We start from the raw sequence: 26,997 nt of genomic DNA, 5'->3' as shown, positions 1-26,997 counted from the left end.
GTACTCATAAAGTACCAGGAAAATCCTTTTCGCTTCGATAACATGTACGCACTATTTTGCAGGCTATTGTTGTGCTCAATAATATAATAAGCGTTTTATATGCATCCTTGAACTCTCCTTGATTGTTACTGGAAAACCAATCAAAACGCAACAACACACTCCAGCAAGTGGCTCCAGCTTAATTTGCTATCAAATCCCATTAAACCCAGACCAGCTAAAAATGTACAAACAAATGCGGTTTGAATGCAGCAACCGGCCCTTCGTGTGTGTGTTCGGGTGAAGACAGATACCAATCGTGGCAGGGATTAATTAACAACAACACGATTCGATAGATTGAGTCCAATCAATGTCCTAATAATGTTCACGGGCATTATTTTTCCAACCTTACACACACACGCACGCACACGCTCTATCTTTCTTAGATCGCTCGCAAGAAAAGCTCTCCAAGGGGCTTCTACCGACACTTTGTCTTAAGAAGCTGTCAGGGAAGAACTAACGATTAGCTGACCATGTCGTGCTGGACAAAGCGCCACAGACACAGACACACACACACCTAAAGATGGCGTGAGCCAACGTTAGCAAATATGTGTACAAATTAATCCGCAATCACATCCAGCACACCTCACCAAGGGGGGTGCTCGGAAGGCGGGGCAGCTCGTTCCGCTGCAGCCTGAACCCAAGGGGCGTGATCGGCGAATCTCATGTACGTTCTAATTAAGGAACGATTATACCCAAGCCCCGTCCAGCTTGAGTCGGTCTTCGGGCATGGGAAGGGAATGGCAAGCGTCCAAAGACACACCAATTATGGAAGGAAAGGCCCGACCAGAAACGGCACAGTCTCAACGCCCAACTCATCCCCATCCTCCATGGTGGGGGGGTGGGGTTCCTGCTACGGTTTACGGTGGCCCCCCCCGGTACGGTTTCTATCGGACGCACCTGGTAGCGGTACTTTTAACGATGATGATACCAAGATCAATCTTATCATGCCCATCGGCACTCACATATAAGTTTGTGAGGGTGTGCATGTTTGTGTGTGTGTAAGCACATTATATCACGCTGTCAGAATATGATCATTCGCACGCATCCGCTTGCAATGGTATCAGTGCCAAAGCCATGGCACCATTAAGATGAGGCGAAGAGGCAAGCGTTGATTCATTCGTTCCGATAACCGTTCCGTTCGGGTGCACAATCCAAGCGGATGGGACGAACGTGTTGCATAATCGGTGGTGAGATGCTTACCGGAAGAACCATATTGGGTTATGCGAAAGGAAGAAAATCCAATTATTTTGCGGGAAGGAATGAGCTCCCGAGAGCTTTTGGAGAGATTGGGCGGTCGGCGTTGGGGCATTGTCAAAGACTGTATAACTCACCAAAAGCGGCCTTGCTATCGGTTTTGCTCATACGGAAAGGATATTTACTGTTTCAGTCGGTCCTGATGTGGTTCAGTAAAGAGGCGTTACTGGCGATCAATATGTAACAGAGGTCGATTGGATTGGGCTGACTGCAGATTGTTTATAGACACTCTGGTCAATTGCCAATTGTAATTTGTTTTGAATGTTGAATTGCTACGGGTGTTTTAATGATCTAACATTAAACGAAAGATAGCTGGATTGTCCAATCGATGCGAAAACTGTTTTTGTTAATTGAATCGCTATCAATGATCTCTTTTGTTACTCTCTTATAATTTCACCTACATTAGCGGATTTAGCAATTGGCACAGTTTTCGCTGGAAATTTCATTTTAGTTTTAGTTCTTGATTCCTTTTTTTGATTTCAATGCTTTCAACTTGGAATCAATAATGTTTCAAGCTTTGATTCATATTAATTTAACTAATAGAGGCAAAATGATAAGCTGCGTGAGTGAAATTAATATTCCATTTTATTATAGATCTAAATCGCATTAGCATCAACAATAGTGACCTCAGCTATATTAGTATTAATCTTCTCCTTTACGTAGTTCATATATAAGTGAATGAGCAGTAAAAGAGAAACATTCGAACTGAAAACGAGCTGTGGACAGAAGTACGGCTACATCCTTCAATTATTTATCATAAAAAAGACAACGATTTTACTATAAAATAGATGGCATACATAATTATCAGGTTTGTACACTTCACTTGAAGTACAACTCAAATAGCTAATCCTATACTTCCTTTTGCTTTCTGTAGTTCACTCACTGTGTTTATTGCAGCTGTGGAATATGTTCATGCGGTGCGTTTGGTTTGCAATCAATTCCAAGAGTGTGTTTTGGAAGATATGCATTTCACACAAGAGGACATTTTCGTGCACCAATACATTCCAGGCCATGTACAAAGCCTAAGGTATCGTAATCTGCTGTTCGATAAAGTGAATAGTGAGTTTTTTCGGATTGTTCCCGCTCATATCACCAGTTTGCAGATTGTGCAATCGACCATACTGAAATCGATCCGTGTGCCAGAACGAACCAATCTATCTGAACTTACTTTAACTGATTTAAACGACCTGCACATGCTCGAGATCGATGAAAATAATACGATCACACAGCTTTTAGTGAGTGTTTCGAAGCTGGCTGCCATTCCGGAAACGATAGGAAATTTAAAGGCAGCGCTCAAGATCGCCTTCACGAATTGCCCTATCGAGGTACTGAACCTAGAGATGTTTTGCGACCTGTCCAAGCTGCGAGTACTAAATTTCAATGAAAACCGTATACATAGGCTATCCAATAGTGCAACAAAACATTGCAGGTTTTATGATACGTTGCAGACACTGTCCATATCTAAAAACTTGATGAAACAGTTCCACCTGGACCTGTTCAACCCTTTCGGCAGCCTACAGCTGCTGGAGGCTAAACACAATGCAATAATGTCGATACGCGGTAGCTTCAACTCGGTGGCATATTTAACGCTAGTTTTAACGAAAAACAAACTAAAAACGTTAGATCTATGCAGATGGAACGTACCCAACATGGTAATATTAAAATTAGACTACAATAACTTAACCACGATACCGACCTGTTTGGAAAGTCTGGTCAATGTAACAGTGCTAAACTTAGCACACAATCAAGTAACGCATGCAACCATACAAAAATTCTCACAAATGAAGCGTTTAAGAGAATTAGTACTGTCGTTCAACAACTTAGCCACATTTACGCTCAACAGTTCCGAGTATCCAGCCAGTCTGGAAACTATCGAATTGGTGAACAATAATCTTACCGAGCTTGATTTGTCCCTCGTTCCCGGTCCATCGCTCGATGTTTACGTTGCAAGAAATTGCATTTCAAGGGTTGATGTGGAATGCATCTCACCAAACGTAACCAAGCTTTTCATGTGGCTCAATCCAACCGATTGCTCGTGGCAAACGGCAGAACAGAGGAGTAATTTTACTTGCGTTGAAAATGCATCGATTAAGCAAAGCTGCACGTAGTTATTGCATTGGTACATTTATCATCTATACAAGACTCTAGCGACCATCAACAAACTAAAATGAAAAGGAAACGAGCAGGAACGGGGAATAAACAAAATTTTATACTACGATTTTAATTATTCTATGAAAATGTAAACATGTTTCCAAACACGCTGTGAAAGAATCGAGATGAAGTTCAGGAGACTCTCGATATACGACTGCATCCAGAACGGAGAAAATATACTGGGGCATGATGAATTGATCGTGTCCGTCGAATATCTATTAATACAACGTTGATAACCACAAGTGGAAGGCGTTAACTAACCTATTTTTCGAAAATGTATTAATTTTATTACATCATACGTTCACAAGATACATGCATTGCATGTTTTAGTTCCCAGGAATCATCAATCATGAATGTGAGTGAATTGAATGTCACACGTTACTATCGATTTAAATCGCATTAGCTCCAACAATAATGATTCAATTTTTATTGGTAAAACTGTTTCGCTTTGCGCAGTTAGTGCAGTTAACAAGAAGCAATTCAGTTCACAGACTTACAGTCTTGCTAGGTGTGCTGCTGGCAGTAGTAAAGCGTTACTTTCGTTTCTGTTATATTCAAACATAAACAACGACACATTTACTGACAGTGCACAAAATGATCAGGTTTGCAAAGTTTGTCAAATGTCACACATCCAGTAGTAAATCCTATACTTCCTGTTGCTTTTATAGTCTACTCGTCGCTTGTTTTGTTACTGTGGAATATGTTCTTGCGGTGCGTTTGGTTTGCAGTCAATTCCAAGAGTGTATAATAGAAGATATGTACTTTACGGAAGAGGACATTTTCATGCACCAATACATTCCAGGCCATGCACAAAGCCTAAGATATCGTAACCTGGTGGTCGCTAAGGTGGATAGTGAGTTTTTTCGAACCGTTCCCGTTCATATCACCATCTTGCACATTTCGCAATCGTTCATACTGAAATCGATCCGTGTGCCGGAACGAACCAATCTATCTGAGTTAATTTTAAGCGATTTGAATGAACTGCATGAACTTGAGATCGATAAGACTAACATGATCGCTGAGCTGTCAGTGACTGTTTCCAAGTTGGCCGCCATTCCACAATCGATAGGCAATTTAAAGGCAGCGCTCAAGATCGCCTTCACGAATTGCACCATCGAGGTACTGAACCTAGAGATGTTTTGTGACCTGTCCAAGCTGCGTGTGCTAAATTTCAATGAAAACCGTATACATAGGCTATTTAACAGTGCGACAAAACATTGCACTCTGTATGATTCGTTGCAAATGTTCTCCATATCTAGGAACTTAATTAAACAATTTCACCTGGACCTGTTCAACCCTTTCGGCAGCCTGCAACAGCTAGATGTTATACATAATGGAATGGTTTCGTTGCGAGACGGATTCAAATCAGTGGCATACTAGAGTTTAGCTTTAACGAAAAACAAACTAAAAACGTTAGATCTATGCAAATGGAACGTACCCAACATGATAATATTAAAGTTAGACTACAATAACTTAACCACGATACCGACCTGTTTGAAAAGTCTAGTCAATGTAACTGTGCTAAACTTAGCACACAATCAAGTAACGCATGCAACCATACAAAACTTTGCACAAATGAAGCGTTTAAGAGAATTAGTACTATCGTCCAACAACTTAGCCACATTTACGCTCAACAGTTCCGAGTATCCAGCCAGTCTGGAAGCTCTCCAATTGGAGAGCAATAATCTTACCGAGCTTGATTTGTCCCTCGTTCCCGGAGCATTGCTCCAGGTTTACGTTAAAGAAAATTGCATTTCAAGGGTTGATATGGAACGCATCTCACCAAACGTTACCAAGCTTTTCATGTGGCCCAATCCAACCGATTGCTCTTGGCAAACGGTGGAACAGAGGAATAATTTGACTTGCGTTGAAAATGCATCGATTAAGCAAAGGTGCACATAGTTGTTTCATTACTATATTTATATGTTTGTTTAGAATGATTTGGCACGATGGCTATACAATCAATAACTTACAGCTTATTTGCTTCAATATTGTTCCTAATGCTAACCAAACGCTACATCTATCTGTTCTTATTATTAAAAGAATAGCCAAAAACTTATTGAGCTTGCAACATCTGGAAAACTAGACTCTAGCGAACACCAACAAAGTAATATGAAAAGGTAACAAACAAGGAAGGGAGTTTTAAAAAAAATTATATTATTTTAATAATCATATCGATAAAAACATTTAACCATATCTTCAAAAATGCTGTGTAAAAAATTGAAATGAAATTCAGGAGACTTTCGATGTACGACTGCATTCAGGATGTTCAAATATGAAATCGAAATATGATGAAATTGAAAACAAGATGAAATGTGTAATATCCGTCAGTACATCGTTGATAACTACAAGTAAAGAACTTAAATGTAACCTGCAAAAATGAAAATACTACTTCAGGACAATACAATATATGTCAAATTATTTACATATTCAATTCGGACATTGATTAACCTTACCTACTATTCATTCTTAATTGTTGTTGACATAAACACCACGAGGCCATAACTGACAGTCGGTATGTTGTGATATGCCGAGTGACGTTTAGAGACCAGGACAAGATCGAGCGCACTCACTCTGCTACCAAACAACAGATGGCGCTATCTAAGCAGGAGAAAGGGATAACTGACGAAAACGGCAGAGGAGTACAACTAGATATTCCCAAAAAGGGACAAATCAGAGATCGGTCAAAGAAAGGCTCGACTGAGGTCAAAGACATAAGAAGCGCGCTTGAACGAAATCAAGGGCAGTAGCAAAGGAGAAACGGTGCAAAAGAAACGTTTTTAAAGTGAAGAAAAATAAAAGCAATTCTCGCTCTTAAAAGTTCTACTCGCGCCTTTTCTTTCAAAATATCTTTGCTAAGCGATCGTCGCAACAATCTTTAAAAACTTTTCGTTAAAAGTTTCGTGTTACCAAAATGCCCGCGAATAAGTGCGAGTGTATAATGTGCGATTCGCCAAACGATATCGATGACATGGTGCAGTGTCAAGAGTGTAAAAAGTGGTGCCACTTTAGTTGCGCCGGAGTTGCTGAAAGTGTGGCAGAAGAGTACTGGGTGTGTGAAAAGTGCGTAGGAAAAGGGCCAGGACCGTCGAAGAAGACGAGGCGCCCGAAGAGCGAGAAAGCGATGGCGGTTGCAGCAGGACCAAGCCAGCAGCCCGATCCTCTTAAAAGTGCAGAGAGATCGGAGTCGATGCCTGGTACTAGCGAGGAACCATCAGCTAAGCCTCTAAAAGTCCCTACCATTGCCAAAAGCCACTCGAGAAAATCTGCCTCCAGCTCCTCACGTATATCGGCACAAGTGGCACTCCAACGTTTGGAGAAGGAGCAAGAGTTGCAGAAACAAAAACTGCTGGCGGAGAAGCAGAAAATGGAAGCCGAGATTACGGCAAAAATGGCTGAAATGCAACTGCAACATCAAACGCTACAAAATGCCTTGGAAGATGAGCTGGAAAATCTCTCAGTTTATTCCTCCATCGCCAAAACTGATAGAACAGCTGAATGGGTGAAGCGTCAGGAACAGAAACAGCGAGAAACAACGGCCAACCCAACAGTTCGAAATGAAGCTGAACCCTCCTCGCAGCAGAAGCTGCAGGCAAGTTCGTCAACCCCGCTGGAGATGCCTGCACGAACGACGGCGCATAACATTGCACAACCCAGAGAACTCCCAACGCAATACAGGCAATTGGTAAGCTCGTCAATCCCGCTCGAAACACCCGTGCGGACAGCAGCGCAGAGCATCGCGCGAGATATGTTTCCGAAAAAGCTACCAATATTCTCCGGATGCTCAAAGGAATGGGCAGTGTTTCTCAACTGTTACGAGGAGACGACAAAAGCTTGTGGCTACACGGACGGTGAAAATACCATCAGGTTGGTAGAATGTTTAAGAGGCCCCGCTCGAGACGCCGTCCAGTCAAAGCTGAGGTTACCCAATGCCGCGCCTCTCATCATCAAGCGACTAGAAAAGCTTTTTGGAAAACCGGCCCAGCTCATTAGGCTGCTCACTGATAACGCGCGAAAACTCGATCCACCGAAACCCGAACAACTGAACAGCCTGATCACGTTCGGCCTAGAAGTGATAAACCTGTGTGACCACCTAACGCTTAGCAACATGCAAAGCCATTTCAACAACCCCGAGCTATTGGCGGATCTGGTGGAAAAACTACCGGCTACAAGAAGGCTAGAATGGTCTCGGTATAAAAACCAATTTGCCGAACCAACATTGAAGCATTTCGGAGATTTTATGGAGGCTTTGGTAGATGACGCATGCGACGTTACCGCTTATGTTCCCCCCCGAACAGATAACTCAAGGAGCTCTAGAAGTTTCCATTCACACGTCCACGCACGACCTGCTGAAACGGAACCGACTACGAGTGTTCCGAATGCTCCTCTACCCAGCCACGTCAAGTGTCTATTTTGCGCCATACGTGGACACGTTGTCAAACACTGCGAGGTGTTTAAACGGTTGAACGTGGACGAGCGATGCGAAAACGTGGCGAAACTTCAACTCTGCTCGACCTGCCTCAATAAACACGGGTCCAAACCGTGCCGATCGCGATTCCTGTGTCGTGTCCCAGGATGCAGCGAACGACATCATACCTTGCTGCACCGTGGCCAGAACACATATCGAGAGGTGCACTACCAAGCGCATCACCTCTCGAAACAATCGGCAATCTTTCGCATCGTTCCCGTGACTGTCTACAATAATGGAAGAGCCGTAGATGCAGTAGCCTTCCTGGACGAGGGATCATCTGTTACCCTTGTGGAAGCGGACCTGGCTCTACAATTGGGGCTCAACGGAGAGGCAGATCCATTGGAGCTTTGTTGGACGTCTGACGTATCCCGGAAAGAAGAAGCGTCTCGCCGCGTGAGCTTCGAGATATCAGCGAAGGGGGGAGGGCGGCGCTACAAAATAGCGGCCGCCCACACCATAAACAAGCTAAGTCTCCCGTCTAATAACTTTAATTACGACACACTGATAAGTACTTTTACTCATCTACAGCACCTTCCGACAACATCGCTGGAGACGGCAAGACCCACCCTGCTAATCGGACTCAGCGATGTGAACCTGATACGGCCACTGGAGACACGGTTCGGACAGCCCGACGAGCCCATCGCTGTGAAAAGCGTCCTAGGCTGGGCCATCTACGGCCCAAACAACGAGAGTGCTACAAAGATGATGCTGGGAATCCATCAAATCCAGCGTCAACTGGAGGAATGTTCCTGCGTCGACTCCCGCGAAGGGGGAACAACAAGCGGTCCTTTCCCTGAGGCCCCACACGAAAACTCCCGCGGAACCCATCGCGAAGAGGGAGTGAATGAAGCTACTCAGGAAGGTCACACATCTGCACAACAATCGGTGAGCGAACCTCTTTGCCAATTTTCATCACCAGGCAATGTTGCAGTACAAAATAGTTCCCGCGGTGAGCTACGCGATGAAGGAACAGGTAGCGTGGTCGACGTGCATGTAGACGTGGATCGCGAACTCAACGAGTTACTGCGACAACAATTTACGCTAGAAGATTTCGGAACGTATGCAGGCCCAATCCCGGAGCCCAACGACGTAGTGAGAGCGAAATCGATTTTGCATAATTCGTCCATAAAGATTGACGGCAGGTTTACAACCGGTCTTCTTTGGAAAAGCGACGACATTCGTTTTCCCAACAGCAAACCAATGGCGATGAAAAGAATGTTTGCTCTTGAAAAGAAATTAGATAAAGACCCAGAGTTGAAAAAAGAAGTATACCAACAAATTGAAGACTATGTGAAGAAAGGCTACGCACACATAGCTTCAAGAGAAGAACTCGAAAATGCTAACTCTGACAAAGTTTGGTACCTTCCGCTGAATGTCGTATCTCACCCTAAAAAACCCTCGAAAAAGCGACTAGTTTGGGATGCTGCAGCAAAGGTTGATGGAGTGTCTCTAAACACTCAACTTCTTAAAGGGCCCGATCTATTAACAATGTTGCCAGAAGTATTGTGTGTGTTTAGGCAAAGGCGAATAGCCTTCGGTGGAGACATAGAGAAGATGTTCCACCAGATTCGAATTAGAAACGAAGACACCCACAGCCAACGTTTCTTGTTTCGATTCGACAAGAACAAAGAACCGGACGTATACCTAATGGACGTCGCAACCTTTGGTGCCACTTGCTCTCCCTGTTCGGCTCAGTATATTATGCACCGCAACGCTGACGAACACTCAATTGAATTCCCTATCGCAGCAGCCGCTATAAAACGTTCCACCTACATGGACGATTATTTCGATAGTTGTGACACAACAGCAGAGGCGATAGAAAGGGTGAAACAAGTGAAACACATTCACTCTCAGGCAAAATTTAATATGCGTAACTGGGTAAGCAACGATCCAGCAATATTAGAATGCATGGAAAAATCCGAAGCCAATCAAAACCCAATTACCTTTAAGTCAACTGAAAGTATTGAAACAAGAGTACTTGGGATCATATGGGACCCAATCACAGACACTCTTCAATTTGCTTCCTCGTGGCACAAAGATTTGACACCCTACGTGCTTGAAGGGAAACGACCATCAAAGCGAATGGCTCTAAGAGTAATCATGAGCATCTTCGACCCGTTGGGTTTTGTAGCTCCCGCATTGATCCACGGACGTTTATTAATGCAGGATCTCTGGCGAGCGCGTATAGACTGGGACGAATTAATGGGAGATGAGGAGCTAGTAAAATGGAAAAAATGGATAACCATACTACCCAACATTTTCAAACTAAAACTTCCAAGATGGTACTTCCATGAAACTCACTTCAACACCTCACAAGCAGTACAGTTGCACGTATTTACGGACGCAAGTGAACAGGCCTACGGTTGCGTTGCGTACCTTCGATTGGTGGAAGGAGTCAATGTTCGCTGTGCACTTGTGATGTCGAGAAGTAAAGTGGCACCACTTACACACCTATCCGTGCCAAGGCTTGAACTACAAGCAGCCCTGCTTGGAGCAAGAATGATGAAGACCGTTTGCGAGAATCACGACCTCAATATTACAGAAAGATATATCCATACAGATTCAAAAGTCGTGCTCTCTTGGATTCGTTCACCTCCACGAGAGTTTAAACAATATGTCGCATATCGGGTCGGAGAGATCCGTACGCTGACAGACCTTAAGGAGTGGAGGTATATACCCTCCAAAGAAAATCCAGCCGACAGCCTAACCAAATGGAATAGAGACACCGAAATACATGCACAAGGGAGGTGGATAAATGGTCCGGCATTCCTTTATCGCCCAAAGGAATGTTGGCCGGAACAAAATATAATAGCCCACACAAGTGAAGAAAGACGGGTACCACTACTTGCTCACTCAACAGCGACCATAGAAAGTCCCTTGATAGACGCGACTCGATTTTCTAAATGGAAAGTGTTGGTCAGAACAGTAGCCACAATTCGTCGATTCATTACTAATTGCCGACTCAAACAAATAGGCAAAGCAATAAAAACCTTAGAAGCTACTAAAAAACAATCTCACCTTATCAAAACGAATGAAAAGGCCAAAATCGTTCCTTTCGAATCCGAGGAACTACACTTCGCTGAGATCACTTTGTTTAAAATAGCTCAAAGAGACCACTACGCAAAAGAGCTTGCTATACTATCGAAAAACGACGGCAATGAGATAAACTCCACTATCGAGCGTGCAAGTCCATTATATAACGTTGACCCGTTTACCGATGAGCATGGAATTATACGATTCAATGGAAGAACTGCTAACGCGTCTCAAATCCCATATGATGCAAAATTTCCGGTGATTTTACCTTCACAACATACCATAACGTCGTTACTCCTAGGACACTACCATGAGCGGCACGCACACGCCAATAGAGAGACAGTAGTTAACGAAATCCGGCAGCGGTTCTACATTCCGTTTTTGAGAGCAGCCGTGGATAGGGCTATGAAATCCTGTAGACACTGCAAGGTAAAGAAGTGTAAGGCACAGAACCCTCGAATGGCACAACTACCGGAACAAAGACTCACCCCATTCCTGCGTCCGTTCACAAATGTAGGAGTCGACTATTTGGGCCCAATCGATGTGACTAATGCCCGACGTAATGAGAAGAGGTACGTGGCCGTCTTCACATGCTTAACAACGAGGGCGGTTCATCTTGAAGTCGCTCACAGCCTTTCAACAGAATCATGCATAATGGCCATCAGGAGATTCGTTAGCAGAAGAGGTCCTCCGACAGAAATCTTCTCAGATAATGGGACTAACTTCCAAGGCGCCAGTAATGAACTAAAAAAGCAGATGATGAATGTGAACCTTACCTGCGCAACCACCTTTACGGACGCCCATACTAAATGGAACTTCAATCCTCCCTCCGCGCCGCATATGGGGGGAGTTTGGGAACGACTGGTCAGAAGCGTGAAAGAAGGGTTGAACGCGTTGGATGATGGGAGACGGTTGAATGATGAACTTTTGCTAACCGTTTTGACAGACGTAGAACATTTAATCAACTCCCGCCCACTAACATATATGCCTCAAGAGTCAGCAGATAGGGAAGCGCTAACCCCCAATCATTTCATTTTAGGTAGCTCGGCTGGAACAAAAGAAAAACTGCGTACAATACCCGATCTAGCAAGTGCCTTACGAAGTAGCTACCAGCGAATGATAATCCTCTCCGAGGCTATGTGGGATCGTTGGTTGAAAGAATACATACCAACACTGAACCGTCGAACCAAATGGCTAAAACCCTGTAAGCAGCTTCAAATAGGGGATCTATGTTTCATAACTGAAGGTCCGAGGAAGGAATGGTTACGAGCGATAGTGGAAGAAACGTTCCCAGGGAAAGATGGTATCGTTCGACAAGCTTTAGTCCGCACTGCCACAGGTAAAATGCTAAAGCGTCCCACAGTTAAGCTAGCAGTAATAGATGTTGAAGTAGACCAGGAGCAACACCACCAAAAAGCTCAGCAGGGATAATACCGGAAACAGAAGTAGTGAACGGCAAACTCGTGCAAGCAGATGCGTTCACGGGGTAGAGAATGTTGACATAAACACCACGAGGCCATAACTGACAGTCGGTATGTTGTGATATGCCGAGTGACGTTTAGAGACCAGGACAAGATCGAGCGCACTCACTCTGCTACCAAACAACAGATGGCGCTATCTAAGCAGGAGAAAGGGATAACTGACGAAAACGGCAGAGGAGTACAACTAGATATTCCCAAAAAGGGACAAATCAGAGATCGGTCAAAGAAAGGGTCGACTGAGGTCAAAGACATAAGAAGCGCGCTTGAACGAAATCAAGGGCAGTAGCAAAGGAGAAACGGTGCAAAAGAAACGTTTTTAAAGTGAAGAAAAATAAAAGCAATTCTCGCTCTTAAAAGTTCTACTCGCGCCTTTTCTTTCAAAATATCTTTGCTAAGCGATCGTCGCAACAATTGTAAACCGTTTAATAAGAATAATAAATAAAAAAAAAACGAATATTCATATCATTATGGTATTCACTATAATGGCTGATAACCGTATTCCGTATTATAGTGTTTTTGGCAACTTGCAATCTGTAGTAATAAATATCAAATTTAGGAATAGAGGAAAAAAAACAAATTGCTTGAATGAAATAAATGTGACACTTTTCTATCAATTTAAATCGCATTAGCTTCAACAACAATGATTGAAGTTTTTTGGGAATTTTTTTTAATCAATTTGCGTATATTTACACATATTGCGTATATTATCCAAGAATTAACGAGCACTAAACGTAACGAGCACTGAAAGCATTTCAGTTTACATACTCCCCTTCTTTCTTGATGAGCTGTTAGATAGATGGGAATGTGGTAGATATAAAGCAGTACCTTTCTATCTTTTTTTGTCGAAGTAAATCGATAACATATTTGCTATGGAACTTACAGTGCATACAATGATCAGGTTTGAAATCTATATTTCATGTACAAATTCAGCAGCTAATCAAAATTGTTTTCATCTTTATAGTTCACTCACTGCGTTTGTTGTAGTTGTGGAATACGTTCATGCGGTGCGTTTGGTTTGCAGTCAATTTCAAGAGTGTGATATCGAAAATATGGATTCAAAGGTGGAGGACATTTTCATGTACCGATACATTCCAGCTGATGTGCAAGGCCTCAAATATTTCAATCTACTATTCAATAAGGTGGATAGTGAGTTTTTCCAGACCATTCCCGCACATATCACCAGTTTGCACATTGGGCAATCGACCTTATTGAAATCAATCAGTGTCCCAGGAGGAACCAACATTTCCGAGCTAATTTTAGCTGATAATGAAGTGAACAAACTTGTGATCGATGACAATAATACGATCGCAGAGCTTACTGTGAGTGTTTCAAAGCTGGCCGCCATTCCACAATCGGTAGGCAATCTAAAAGCAGCCCTCACGATTGCCATCACAAATTGTCCTATCGAGACACTCAACATTGAGATGTTTTGTGACCTTTCCAAGCTGCAAATATTAAATTTAGAAGCAAACCGTATACGTAACATAGTTAACACTGCCCCAACACATTGCAGCTTGTATGATTCGTTGCAAACACTCTCTATATCCCAGAATATGTTGAAACAGTTCAACCTGGACCCTTTCAATCATTTAGCGAAACTGCAGCGACTGAATGCGAAACATAATGGAATGGTATCGGTGCGGGGTGACTTCAACTCTGGAGCACATTTGCGCTTATGTTTGTCAAAAAACCAATTAAAAGCATTAGATCTGTGCAGATGGCATGTGCCCAACATGGTGTACTTGGAGCTTGACTACAATAACTTAACCACGATACCGACCTGTCTGGAGAATCTGCCCAGTGTTACTTTGCTATCCTTATCACGTAATCAGATACAACATGTAACAATACAGAGCTTTGCGCGAATGAGCCTGTTGGAAGGACTAGATCTTTCGTACAACAACTTAACAACAATTATGCTCAATAGTTCCCAATATCCAGCCAGTTTCAAATGTATCTGGCTGATAAACGCTAATCTCACCGAGCTCAACCTATCCGTTGTTACTGTTCCATCGCTTGAGGTTGACGTTCAAACGAACTGCATTTCAAAGGTTGATTTGGAACAAATCTCACCCAACGTTACTAAACTGTACATGCGGAATAATCCATTCGATTGTTCATGGCAAACGGTGGAAGAGAGAAGTAATTTGACTTGTGTTGAAAGTGCAGCGAATAAGGCAAGGTGTGGGCACTAAAGCGTCTAAAATATGAATATTCTTCTTTGATGCATAATCAATCAAGCAGAAAACTGTTTCATTTGTTGTCATTTTAAACAAATTCTAATCCTTAATCGATTGTTGAACGACAGCAAAGGTACACTAAGCTATGATATATACTTCGAATCAAATAAATATCCAAATTGCGGAATAAACAATACTTCTCAATTTACATTTAAGATATATGTGATACTGATTCTTTGAAATTGTCCATTTTGTTTTGGGGCACCTGCGAGTAGTCATTAATTCAGAATTTGGCTGGGAATGTTTTAATTTAATTTAAATTAATTTTATAAATGTAGTCTTTAGTATTAACGGTAAAACTTGTTCCTTTTATCCTATACACCTAGAGAGGAGAACTAACAGAGAGTTTGAATTTATGCAGTTGACCGACAGCATTTCAGCTCACAGCTTGTTCAGACTTCATTGATTAGCTTGTAGTAAAGCATTGTCCTTAATTATTAAAAATCTAAATATACGATACATTTCGAACTGCAAGAATTTTCATAAAATTACTTTACAACAGCTACACTCCTTAGTTCCCAATAAATAGTCAGTCTTAAATCTCTCTGGCTGTTATACGCTAATCTTAGCGAGCTCAACCTACTCGTTGTTGGTCGTTTTATCGCTGGACTTGGTCGTGCAAAATTTGACTCGAGAGGGCTTTATAGTCCATCGATTAATAAACACTAAACTAAACTAATAAAAAAGAAACTGTATTTATAATATTAATTTGAATAGTGTTTCCGCTACTGTTAATATCCTGGAAATGCACGATAATCTAATCAATTGCACATAAAAAAAGGTGACAGAGAGAAGTAATTTGACTTGCGCTTAAAGTGCACATTGCAAAGTAAGCTGTTCGCAGTTGCTTTTGGGGTTATAAATGTTATTGCGACGTCGTTCCAGAAGACTAATACTTAAACTATTTTTTTGAAGTGCATTATTTTACTACCGTTTTTGAAGGCTTTTTATTTCATTTTCAAATATTTCATTTACTTATCCAATGTGACTGTTTGATGAGCGAATAAAGTTGTTCATTTTCCGTTTCACCGGTTTCACAATCGATTATCGAATAAATTGAGAAACCCCTACCCCGACCCATTGCACGGCCGAAGCAGCGTAAGGTTGTGTTTATTTAATTCAACTTAGGGTTTTTTTTTGTTGCTCTCACTCACTCACTAAATCACACCGTTGTAAAAAAAAGAAATTACATCACGGAACCGATGCTACTGGTGCGGCTCATCGCTAATGTGGCGCAAAATTCCACGGTGCGGAGGGAGCTACTAAAAGCGACCATCATCCTGGGGGCGCATTAACGCATCTACGCACGTAGAAAAAAAACGTTGCTTGTAAGCTTTGAGCGGCAAACAGAGGACGGAAGGGTACACACATTATGCGTTTCAAACAGTACAGCAACGTCAAACAGAGTCTTACCAGCGCAAACGATTTCCTGTGGTCTGAAATCAAGCCCAAATAGGGTGCGATATGCTAGGGGACCGTGGATGATTTACTTTCCCAACGCAAAAGCATCATTGCAATCGGCACCAGTGCACCGGTTCGATGCACACCAGGGAGGGGTCGATTTCCAATTCCGATTGGCCACCACCTCCCCATCTACATCGATGGTCGTCACCAAAGGCAGCTGAAGTAGCATTATTATCGCAATCCTCATCATCATCATCATCATCATCATCATGGTCGTCGTCGGGGGCTGCTCATTACTATTATCGGCAGCCGACGATCGACCGGAGATATGGTTTCCCCCCGATCAGGCACGGCCACTTTTCCCGCTGCATCTGCGATGATGATTTGCGACCATTTATTACACACACACACACACACACCATTCCTCTTTCCAGCCACCAAGCCCCACAAGGGTCGTCGTCCGTTTGGTCCGTCGGGAGTCGGTCAGTCAGTCAGAAAATTGGCAAAGAGCGAAAACAAGAGAGAGAGAGAGAGATAGAGAGAGAGAGAGAGAGAGAGAGAGAGAGAGAGAGAGAGAAAAAGAAAAGGCTGCACCAAAGTGTAAAACTAAACAAGCCGCTCATTGACACCGACCGTGCCAAGTGGTGTGCACAATTGTTTGCTACCTCCTCACTTCCTTCTTCTTGTGGACTGTGGACAATTTTCCAACCTTTCTCACTTTTCACTTGCTCTGTTTGCTCGCTTTTGTGCCTCATTTCGGACGGGCTGGTAATTTTCTCCACCATGCAAAGCACCAAGATGAATGGGATCATATTTTCCACTGCCATGTTGCTTTTCATCGTGTGATTTTACCTTTTTTAGGTACTTAAGCTGTGTGTGTGGTAAAATGATATAGAAAACAGCTCGACAGGCGCCTCGTAAGCCTATTCCGATTGAACTTGGACTTGAAAGACAAATGAAGGCGGGTGAGGCCTGGAAAGTATCACCAACCACCGGTGCCACTTTCCATTTCTTTTCCTTCCTTCCGAGCCACCTGCCGAGCCAGCCCAGGCAGTTGAAAAGGAAATCGGAGATCAATGGAATGGCACTTTGTTTCTTTCTTTCTGAGGTGGTGTGTTGCTGCCGATGGTCGATTTTAATCTCAAGCTCTCGATCACGTCAAACACACGCGATCGTTAGCCTGATCACTGTATCGTGGTATCGCGATGTTCCGACTTGTTGGACCGTTGGGTGGCCGTGAAGCGTGTACAAGCTCTCAATGGCCGTGATAAATTGAATTGTTTGGAGCTGTTGTCTTTTGGATGATTGCGATAACATGTAGAGAGATTGGTAAAAAAATAAAACTATAGTAAAAAAATAACTATAGTAAAGTAATGTTTTTATAACACATATGCTGGAAACTTTAAACGTAAGAAAGCGAAAACATGAAATTTATGCAAATGTAAGATTTGGTCTGGTTGCTTGATTTACGCAAGAAAAATTGGCATTTTTTAAATAATCTACATAGACTCAAGTAATAGATAATGCAGTTTCCTACGATGATTTTACGGGTCGATATGTTCGACCAAATTCATTACATTTTGAAATAAGTTGATAGCGTTGGACATACTTTACTGAAAATGTAACCTAAATGACCCACTGATTGGGGCAATATTTAATTTCAGGAGCATTAAACGGCACACACCTTTACAAAATGCAATAAAAAAGAGTAAAACTTTAAAAGTGATCAATTAGAGCTCCATTACAATCATAGGTAAGCGTTATGAGTAAATTAAGCTAAGCATTTGCGAGTAATTTGGAAATATGATCCATATAAATTCGAACAGAAACAATTCCGGTAGAATAAAAAATAAAAATGTTCAAAAAGACAATCACATTCAAAATTTGTTCAGTTCGCACTGTTTGAAGCTTTTATTTTTGCGATATGTTGCTAGCTGCAACAATTCAAGGCATACAAACAAATAATCTATTTTTGAGTTTAAATATCATTTTTTGATAAACGCATCTTCATTTGTTAATCGCATCGCATTTTGATGTCGCATCAATCGATTTGTTTAAGTAATACATAGTTCAACTATACCGCTTTGATTAATCGTTACAATTTTATGCAAATCATAACTAGTTTGAGTGTTGAGAGTTGGATCCATATACAAGTTTACTGCAATCCTACGCTCTCCCAACTATACCATTCATCCTGCTCTACGTCAACAGGCAAACGAGGCAATATAAACGTCACCAGTGCAGAGAACTGGTTCTCCACTCGGGTAAAATATCGTTTTTAAAGATCAAACGTTTTCACTTAACTTTGTAGCAGCACCAGCGTTTTAAGCACCTCTTGCAATATAAACAAGGCGATAAAAGCCCTCCACCAACAACGAGCTAGCACAAGCACTGGGTTTGCACATCGGCGGCTCCATCTCCACCGACATCTGTGCATAAGCACTTGTCGGCAAAAATCCACCTCCACCGACCACTTCCGAGCCGAGGGAGATTATGCAACTTCCTTTCCCTTCATCACCTCTCTGTCCTTCTTCTCCTTAACACCAAACCATCAGTAGAAGTAGTTTGTTTTAAAATAAACTCTCGTAGCTACAAATAATCGCTAACTACCACTGTAGAACCTTCAACTGAGTGTGTGTATGTTGTGCCTTTCCATTTCCATCGCTGCAACCCTGTACGATGTTAGTTTGTACAAGTAGCCAAACACACACACACACACACACACACACACACACACACACACACACACACACACACACACACACACACACTCACACTCCTGTCCCTTCGATGCACTTCTGGCGCTCACCTCACTTCGCTTCGTTTCACGCCTCGCCCCACTCTCCCAGGTACGCTCGCGGGCTTTCGGATGGTGACCGCGGTACCGGCGCTGGTGCTCGAGGACGAAACGCCCCTGCCAAGGACGGCCAAGGAGAGCAAGAACGGTAAGTACGGAAGCTCCGAAAAGAAGAGAAAAAAAGCATCCCAAGGCCGAACTGGTACATCCATCCTGTCCGAGGGGCGCGCGTGTTTTTTTTACGAAACTTTACGAAATCAAATCCTAGCGAACAGTAGTCGGACCAGTTTCAACCGATTGCGATCAATTGGAATGTCGGTTCGGTTGCGCCTGGACGGATCCAACACCAGACGGTCGGAACCGATACCCTCGAGCGGGGAAGGGCCACCCTTGCACTCTTGCACACGCACACTCTTTGTATCACATTGTTTATTCCGGTTTTGGGGCGATCAGTTTTATTGTTTCTGTAACAAGCAGCAGCACGGTTAACTTGGGCAAACACGATCATTATACTTTAATCTCTCAAGGCACTTTAAATTTCTCAACTCGCAGCAGCAAAAACAGGCCGGCTTGGGGTCGTCCTTACGCGGGCAAACGATTCGGATGATCGGCTTTTTACACAACACTTGTAGAGTTAAAATGTCAAACAGGTTGCAAGGTGGCATGAATTGAATGGCTGTTGGCACTGAATTAATGTTCCTTTTTTCATTTCGAAGCAGATCTTCAAGTCCAATGCGGTTTAGTGAATTGTATCGCTTGGTTCGATTGCCTGTAAACTACAAACCAATGAAGCTTTAAAACTTCAAACCTTTTTTGTTCATTGTGAGCCCTTTCGAGCAGCCGCAATGTGTGGCCGGTGTGTGGTTTTGTGTCCGTCGCGATCGATACAATCTGATTAATTTGAACCAGCTTTATCGTCGCTTTTTTTTTCTAACGAACAAGCGTTAATTCTACTGCTCTGAACCATCCAAACCATTGTGACACATTTAGGTCAAGTTCGACCGCCAAACTGACAGGCGTAATTACCTTTTACGGTCGCCTAATTTGCATCATAAAATACCATAATGGGTATAATCTTGTTTATTTCGGAGAGGGTATGGCTGCAACGAGTTAATCCGCTTTTGATATGAGGCCGTCAAATTGGCTGTATTAAATCTAATGAATTGATTATTAAGGACTAAACGAAGATGTGTTTTTGATATCGAATGTCAAACGTTAATATCTTTAATTTTCCATAAAATGTTCTCTTCATTGATTTTCTGAGTTTTCAGAATGTTTCCATTAAATCGTGATTTTAACTTTAATTGATATCAAAATTCTACGTTCAATTCAAAGGTTAGATCTTGTTAATACATTGAATAGTTCCGTTTGTTTGTTTTCCATTATTTTATTTTATAATCAGTTTGTAAGTGTTGAAACTAATCATATGAATTTAAATTTCTCCATCCACGCTTGCTATCCGGCCATATATGCAATATCATTTAATAAAAGACACTCAAACAATCAAAGAAAAGCGGTAGAAGACTCTCCTACCTTCTAACCTTGCAATATCGTTCAGCTCGAAGGCGTTTCTATCAGTGTCAACAGTGTCTGGCACCAGATGGTACGAGAATCATGCTCCCAAGCCGCCCCGGAACTGCTGGCCGGACTACAATCAAACACAAGTTAAAAATGATTTCCGATTACCCGAGATACGATAATGAAAATGATGCAACCTACCACCATCTTCCTGCCACTTGTGTCCGGGGATCGATATTCCAGTGGTCAGAGCAGGATACCGTTTGCGGCAACGGTTCAGATTCCGTAACACACAGAAACGCCACATGCTGATATTGGCGCACCCTGCAGTGCCTAGGCATCTTGTGACAATATTTCCAAGATCTATATCCGAAGCAAAACGCCCGAATTGCTATGGTCATGCTTGCATAATCATGGTTGCACTCGTGCACGGCATCGTGCGGAATCGGGAGGGGGAGGACCACCTCACCTTCGACATTTACATACGCCAACGGCAGGCAACTGGACCGTGTCGAGAGATGAAATACCGCAAACCTACACTCGAACCGACGACAAAAGGCTCTTCGATCGATCGAGGCTGGGATGAGTGCCTGGACGGCAGATGCACTCGGTTCACCAATGTTCACCAGCTTGCATCCGTTTCCAGCATGAGTCTCGCTCTCTCTCTCTCTCTGTGCGTGTGTAAAATTCTACAATCTAACTTAATGAAATCATGATCGAAACGGAAGGAGAAACATTTTAAATAAAGCCCAACCCACTCACATGTCGGCTACCGTCCATCACACTATTGGACCGTTTCTCTTATCAGCGATAATATCTGATGGCCTCTTTTGTTCTGAAACCTTCCCAGGCGAGCCTTCCAGATGATGGTGCCCGTTTTCCCAATTGCATGTATTTAACAACAGGAGAATGTTTCACAGGCTGCAGCGCTGGCCCATGTAAAATCGTTCTAGGCACAAAACGGCCAGTGAAACGTGATATTGTTTTGTAGCCATTTTTGGTGTTGCTAATCCTACACCATTCGCTGGACGTCAGGCCCACGTTCCAGACCCGCAGATGTAATTATCATGCCCGCACGATCTAAATTTAGATCCCCTTTATTTAATTACACATCAATCCCGATGAAAGCGAGACATATATGGCGCACGGGAAAAAGTTGCAGCTAAAGCGTAAGCTTTAAACACACTCCACCGTTTGGCTAATTCTAGACCCACCGACGCGTAGGCTTTTGAGGCAACACACTTTGACATCATCGACCTTTTGCAGGTAATTTGTACAACCCCGAGCACTCACACACATGCAACTGAGCTTCATCTAAGACTAGCCAACCAGCCAGTAGGAAAAAAAGAAACGTGATCAAGAGCTTAGAAAATGAAGGAAAACTAATAAGCCGGCTAAACCGGCACCAGCCCACGTGGTGGCATTTTGCAGTTCGCGAGGCCCCCGCCGCATCCCATTTGCCAATTAAAACGAGCGCACCAAACCTGCCGCCCGTGCCTTTGCTTTGGTAGTAGCGCTGTTGACCTTCGAATGATTGCCACCGACACACACACACACACACACACACACTCACGCTTTGTTTTGCATGGCGCTCATTCCCGGACATCCCACGATCGGTTGGGATTTGCTTGCTTAGATGTCGAGCCATTGCGGGTCATTTAACGTCTTAATTACTTTGCCACCAACCTGGTGGAGGTTTGAGTTGATTGATTACGTGTGGGAGAATGCGAGAGAGAGAGAGAGAGAGAGAGAGAGAGAGAGAGAGAGACAAAAGGAATGGAGTTTGAAAATAAGCACACTAAATGGAAGACAAATTTGGAGGTACGGCTGATTTGCATGATGAAGAGAGTCTAGCGTCGAAATCTCTTGAGGAATTTGTCACGCGATCAGGTTTGGCACCGGCACCGACGCCTGTCTTCCGGACTACTGAGTGCAGACTGCGTGCCAAATATCAACCTGGAATGTGTTGTGACAACCTTCGGTAAAGTATGTTGGCCTCGATTTTGATTTGCGAAGGTGTCTTCAAGCGTAGGCATAGCTCCAACGCCAAGTACACACATCCGGTCGTACGATCAAGTAAACTCGAGCGATCGATTGTGTTTGAAGAAATAGTGGTTAACAACTCATAAACTCATAACTTCGGCTATCTCGTAAAATATATTTGAAAGGTGAAAACAAAAGCACGATAACCCTCAGCACGGGTGCCTTGGACCGATGTATGACTCGGTCGGTAGGTGCCTTGGACCGATGTATGACTCGGAGGGAAGAATATTCCTGTATACAATTACACAACACAACACTACAACAGTGTTGCTTGTTTGCTGTTGCTACATCGTTACAACCAAACACACCCATAACACCCGTTAGCACCCTTTTTTCCCAGTGCCAAAGCGGTGATGATGATGATGATGTCGGAGCAGCCCCGGCGAAAGAGGAAATGATCGCTCGAAAGGTTCGCGCGCGGTTTACACCGTGCAAGCATGCAGGCATGCATGAAAATGAAAGTAATAACAGCTATTTTGTAATACGCGTTACTTTCGATTTCCCCGAACGGGAGGCGAAATTTTCTGTCTGTGTCGGTCTTTTGCGGTGTGGGGATGTGTGTGTATGTGTTAGTGTGTATGTAACGTTAAAGCACCTCCAGTGCTCTAACGATCGAAAGATCTTAGATTCCCGCACCGGTGGCACGTAAGGGCCCAGATTTTACTTTCTCCCCGAAAAGTTGCAGAACTTGGTGCTGCTGGTGCTTATGCAACGTGGCGGTGTAGGGGGCGGCATCGGGAATTGTCGGGAATAGATTGGGATAATTTATGGTTTTATGAATGTATGGACGTCAGGGGTGGAAAGTTTTGCCGCGCAGCGAAGAACGTCGTCGCAAGCGCTTTCTCACGAGGAGTGGCAGTAATTGTGGGGTGGTAGGTTTGCTGGTTTGTAGGTGTGAGCAGTTTCTCCTCGCCGGATTCTCACGGATTTTTGTGTAAAAATTGATTGCATTCTTTATATGTGGAAAAAATTGCGGAAATTACACGGTTTCTTCGATGCAATAAGTAAAAGAGAAATGGCACATCCTAGTCACGGCACCAACAGGTTATTAAAATTTTAAATGATCGGGTCATTAAAATCAACTGTTTATTCACTGTAGGAATCACTTTTTGTACATCAATTCAATTTTTGTTTACATCCAATGCTGAAACTCTTTGATTATTATGCGATTTTAACAACTAAATGTAACAAAGAAAGAAGGCATCAAACACACGGCATTAGTAAATTAATGGCTTTATTGCAATGCACTAGCACTCGAATCTAAACAATATCGCCTAAATAAATTTTGGGTTTGTTTTATGGAGGAAAACTGAATGAATAACTCTAATTGTAGGCTAAAAACTGTAATAAATAGAACAATCATCCAGGTTACGGCATCAATTAAACATTTAAATTCAATACTTCATGTGAGCAAATTAACGTTTCAAACGGTATTAAATCACTATAAAATTGTTTGAGTTTGTTTAATGCTGAAAAAACTGTATCAAAACTGCATGAGTAATTACGGTCAAATGTAATCCTGGTCACGGCACCAGCGAAGTATTTAAATCTGTGATTACCAAGTAATAAAAAAACTGGTAGATATGGTACATATTAAAACATTTAGCAGGGCTGGATTTTCGGGTAGTAAGAAGCTTTAAATGTTCTTAACATATAAATTGCAGCATAATCGCCCCACTTAATATTTTCATAAATGATAAGTATTTCATTGTATTTTTATTACGAATCAAACCAAAACGATCTGGTAGCTGTGGTATTTTTAACCAATGAGTTGTATTTATATGCATTTACATGTTAAACGTTACCCAAGCTCTTTAAAACAAACGAAATGAAAGTGAAATCCCGTCGCTCCACACACAAAAAAAAACAACTCTTTAAATCAGACGAATCGAAGCTCTTCTGCTTTTGATATGCAAATAACCAATCAAAACGTGTTTAAAAACACACACCCTCCTCGTTTAATACAGTCATCAAGGTGAGGCGAGCGATTTATGTTTTTAATAATTGGTTAAACGAAACACTTCAAAACGAGACCCCGATTGATACTACCTTTTTATTAAAATATCCCAATACAAACAGCGTTCCCTTGGGCGGACGGAAAACGGACGGCCCGAGCCCCGTCTGTTGCGAAAAAGACCATCATTTAACACATCTCGCCTCGGGGGTGAAAGTAAAACGATTATTTGCTTTGCGTCTGTGCTCGGTTTGGAGAGGAGAAGAAGCAAATACAAAAAAACGCTAGAGACCAGTTTTTCCCATTTTCTTCGCTACCATTCAATACACAAACACTGTGGACTGTGGCGGGTATTCGTTTTGTTCAATTGTTGCTAAATATGACGGCTAAACAAACATGCAAACAGCTCGGCCTCGGAGCCGGGAGGGAGGTTTGTGACAAACATAATCGTGTATCGAGTGTCCATTATTAAGCCCGAATGCCCTTTGGCGTTGCACCTGTGCATACACACGGCCACACGCTGCCCAGGGGTGGCATTCCGATGGCGTCACGCTTTCAGTGCTAACAACAATATCATGGTTGTAGGAAAATAAACGTCAAACGACGAAATATTATTTTCCACCCGATTGCACCGCGCGAACATCCGACGCTTCCGCCCTGGGAATGCACTCGGATGCAACATGCTGCACCTTCGATACGCTAATCAGCATAATCCTATCGATGGTAAACTAGTTTTTGTTATTTTTCCTCACCTCCCTGCGTGTGTACGTGTGTGTACCCCGCCCCCTCGTCTCTCCCCAAGGGACGCTTTCTAATCACTGACTAATCAACAACACAGGCGCACAGGTGGTTTCGGTACAGATTGCACAACACAACTCTATTCGGCAGCAGTCAGGCAGGAAAGTGGCTTTACCGAGAGAAACCGTGGCTTTCCACCGGGCGATGAGACCGAAGAAAAATGATGTAAACCCCCCCAGTACCGAAAGGCATGCCAATCTTTTAATAATTGACCGCATCACTGATCAATCTGCATAGTCTCAAATCAAGCAATGATTAGGCCTTTCACCAGCTAGATGCCGACGATGGGAGAAGATACAGAGTAGGCTCTACACACCACAGCAATTCCGGAGGTGGGCTCCTAATTGGACTCTAACGTTCGTGTGTATGAGTGTGTGTGTGTGTGTGTGTGTGTGTGTGTGTGTGTGTGGCTGTGTTTATATTCATGCCCACTTCATGGCACTGTTGATGTCGTTCAGCTAGTTTCCTGAACCGGTTGCGTTTGCATTCGATCTGCTTCGAAATATAATTGCAGTCCCCTTTCCCTCGCCCCGTTTGCTGCACCAGGCCGGTCACCAGCACAGACACACGCGCACTGCACATGCTAACAATTGCAACCATTGCATGCACAATGCTACGCATGAGTGCGTTTGCTCACAGCTTCATTTAAATGGGTAGATGTTTGAGCGAGTTTTTGAATCCTCATTGCTCATATTTTTGTCATGTCGCATAGAATTAACAAAACATATAAAAAAAACGTTTATTTCTCAAAACTTAACGGAAAGTGGTCAGCTTTACAGAGGGTTTAATTACATTTCATTGCTTTAGGACACTAAAATTGGTTTAAATTATGGTTTTAAATGCCATTGATATGTATAAAATGTCGAATGATAGATGGTATGCAGTTCTCAAGTTCTATGATGATTTATTTATTATATTTTTCAATCTAGTATGCCTATAGATGCTTTTTCATGTTTGGCTGTATTAGAGTTCTTTTAGGCGATCATTGGTGCCTTAGAGATAAAAACAAGGTTATGTTTGGAGCCTGAGAGATAAAAGAAATTTATAATTTGGGGTAGCCTTAGGCGACAACTAATAAATTTAGAACAAATTATTTCCTATCCAATCAACCATGTTACACAACGTTTCAATGAAGTTAAAACAAAATAATGTTCAAACATGTCAAAAATTGAATAAATCCTACTCATTCAAACATTAAATATTTCCCTTTTAAATCCTGAATTCTTTCTGTACTGTTTAAAAAAATGTACATTCTTTGGAAACTAAAATGACTACTAGTTGTGCTACATATTTCATATTTATCACTGAGCCCTCTGAAAAAAAAAACACAGATATCTCTCTTATCCGTCAAAACTGGGATAAATTGTTTAAAATAGAAGAGGTTTGTTAGTAAAAATCGATAAGGAAATCAAACCAAAATGCAACGAAAATGTTATAACAAATAACTAGCAGATTTTGTGACAGTAATTTTAACTATGTATTTATTTATTTATTTAATTTATTTCATTTATTTTACTTATATAATACTTTATTCGCCATGAATGCTAAATAACGAAAAATTAAAACTTATGAATAGCATGAATGATAATCTAACTAAATCTGAGCTTTCGTCTGAGACGCCTGAGAGGGCTTTCCAATGACTAGGTAAAATGTACCTAATTTAATATACAGATTAACCAATTTTTATCGTTGTTTCCAACTGTTTTATGTTGAGTATCAAGATTGAGCAGAAACTTATATTTTTTTCATTTTAACATACTGTCGTTGCCGTGAAATTTTGACTCCAACTCACCTATTTTTGTCTCGAAGGCATC

The 26,997-nt window shown here is 42.3% G+C and overlaps 1 protein-coding gene across 2 annotated transcripts in view; it reads left to right on the top strand.

The window, feature by feature from the left end:
• Positions 1–26,997, top strand: part of LOC120955526 (serine-rich adhesin for platelets) — a 70,969-nt gene that overhangs the window by 21,019 nt on the left and 22,953 nt on the right. Inside the window, exon 3 of one of the 2 annotated variants that reach the window (XM_040376474.2) lies at positions 18,923–19,018. The exons of the other annotated variant lie outside the window; for it this stretch is intronic. Coding sequence (XP_040232408.2) covers positions 18,923–19,018 — 96 coding nt within the window. The remainder of the gene's footprint in view (positions 1–18,922; positions 19,019–26,997) is intronic. 2 annotated transcript variants of the gene reach the window in all.

This window comes from Anopheles coluzzii, chromosome 3 (genome assembly GCF_943734685.1).
Source record: "Anopheles coluzzii chromosome 3, AcolN3, whole genome shotgun sequence".
Lineage (NCBI taxonomy): Eukaryota > Metazoa > Arthropoda > Insecta > Diptera > Culicidae > Anopheles > Anopheles coluzzii.
The sequence above is the reverse complement of the archived record's forward strand: the minus strand, read 5'-3'. Positions and strand labels throughout refer to the sequence as shown.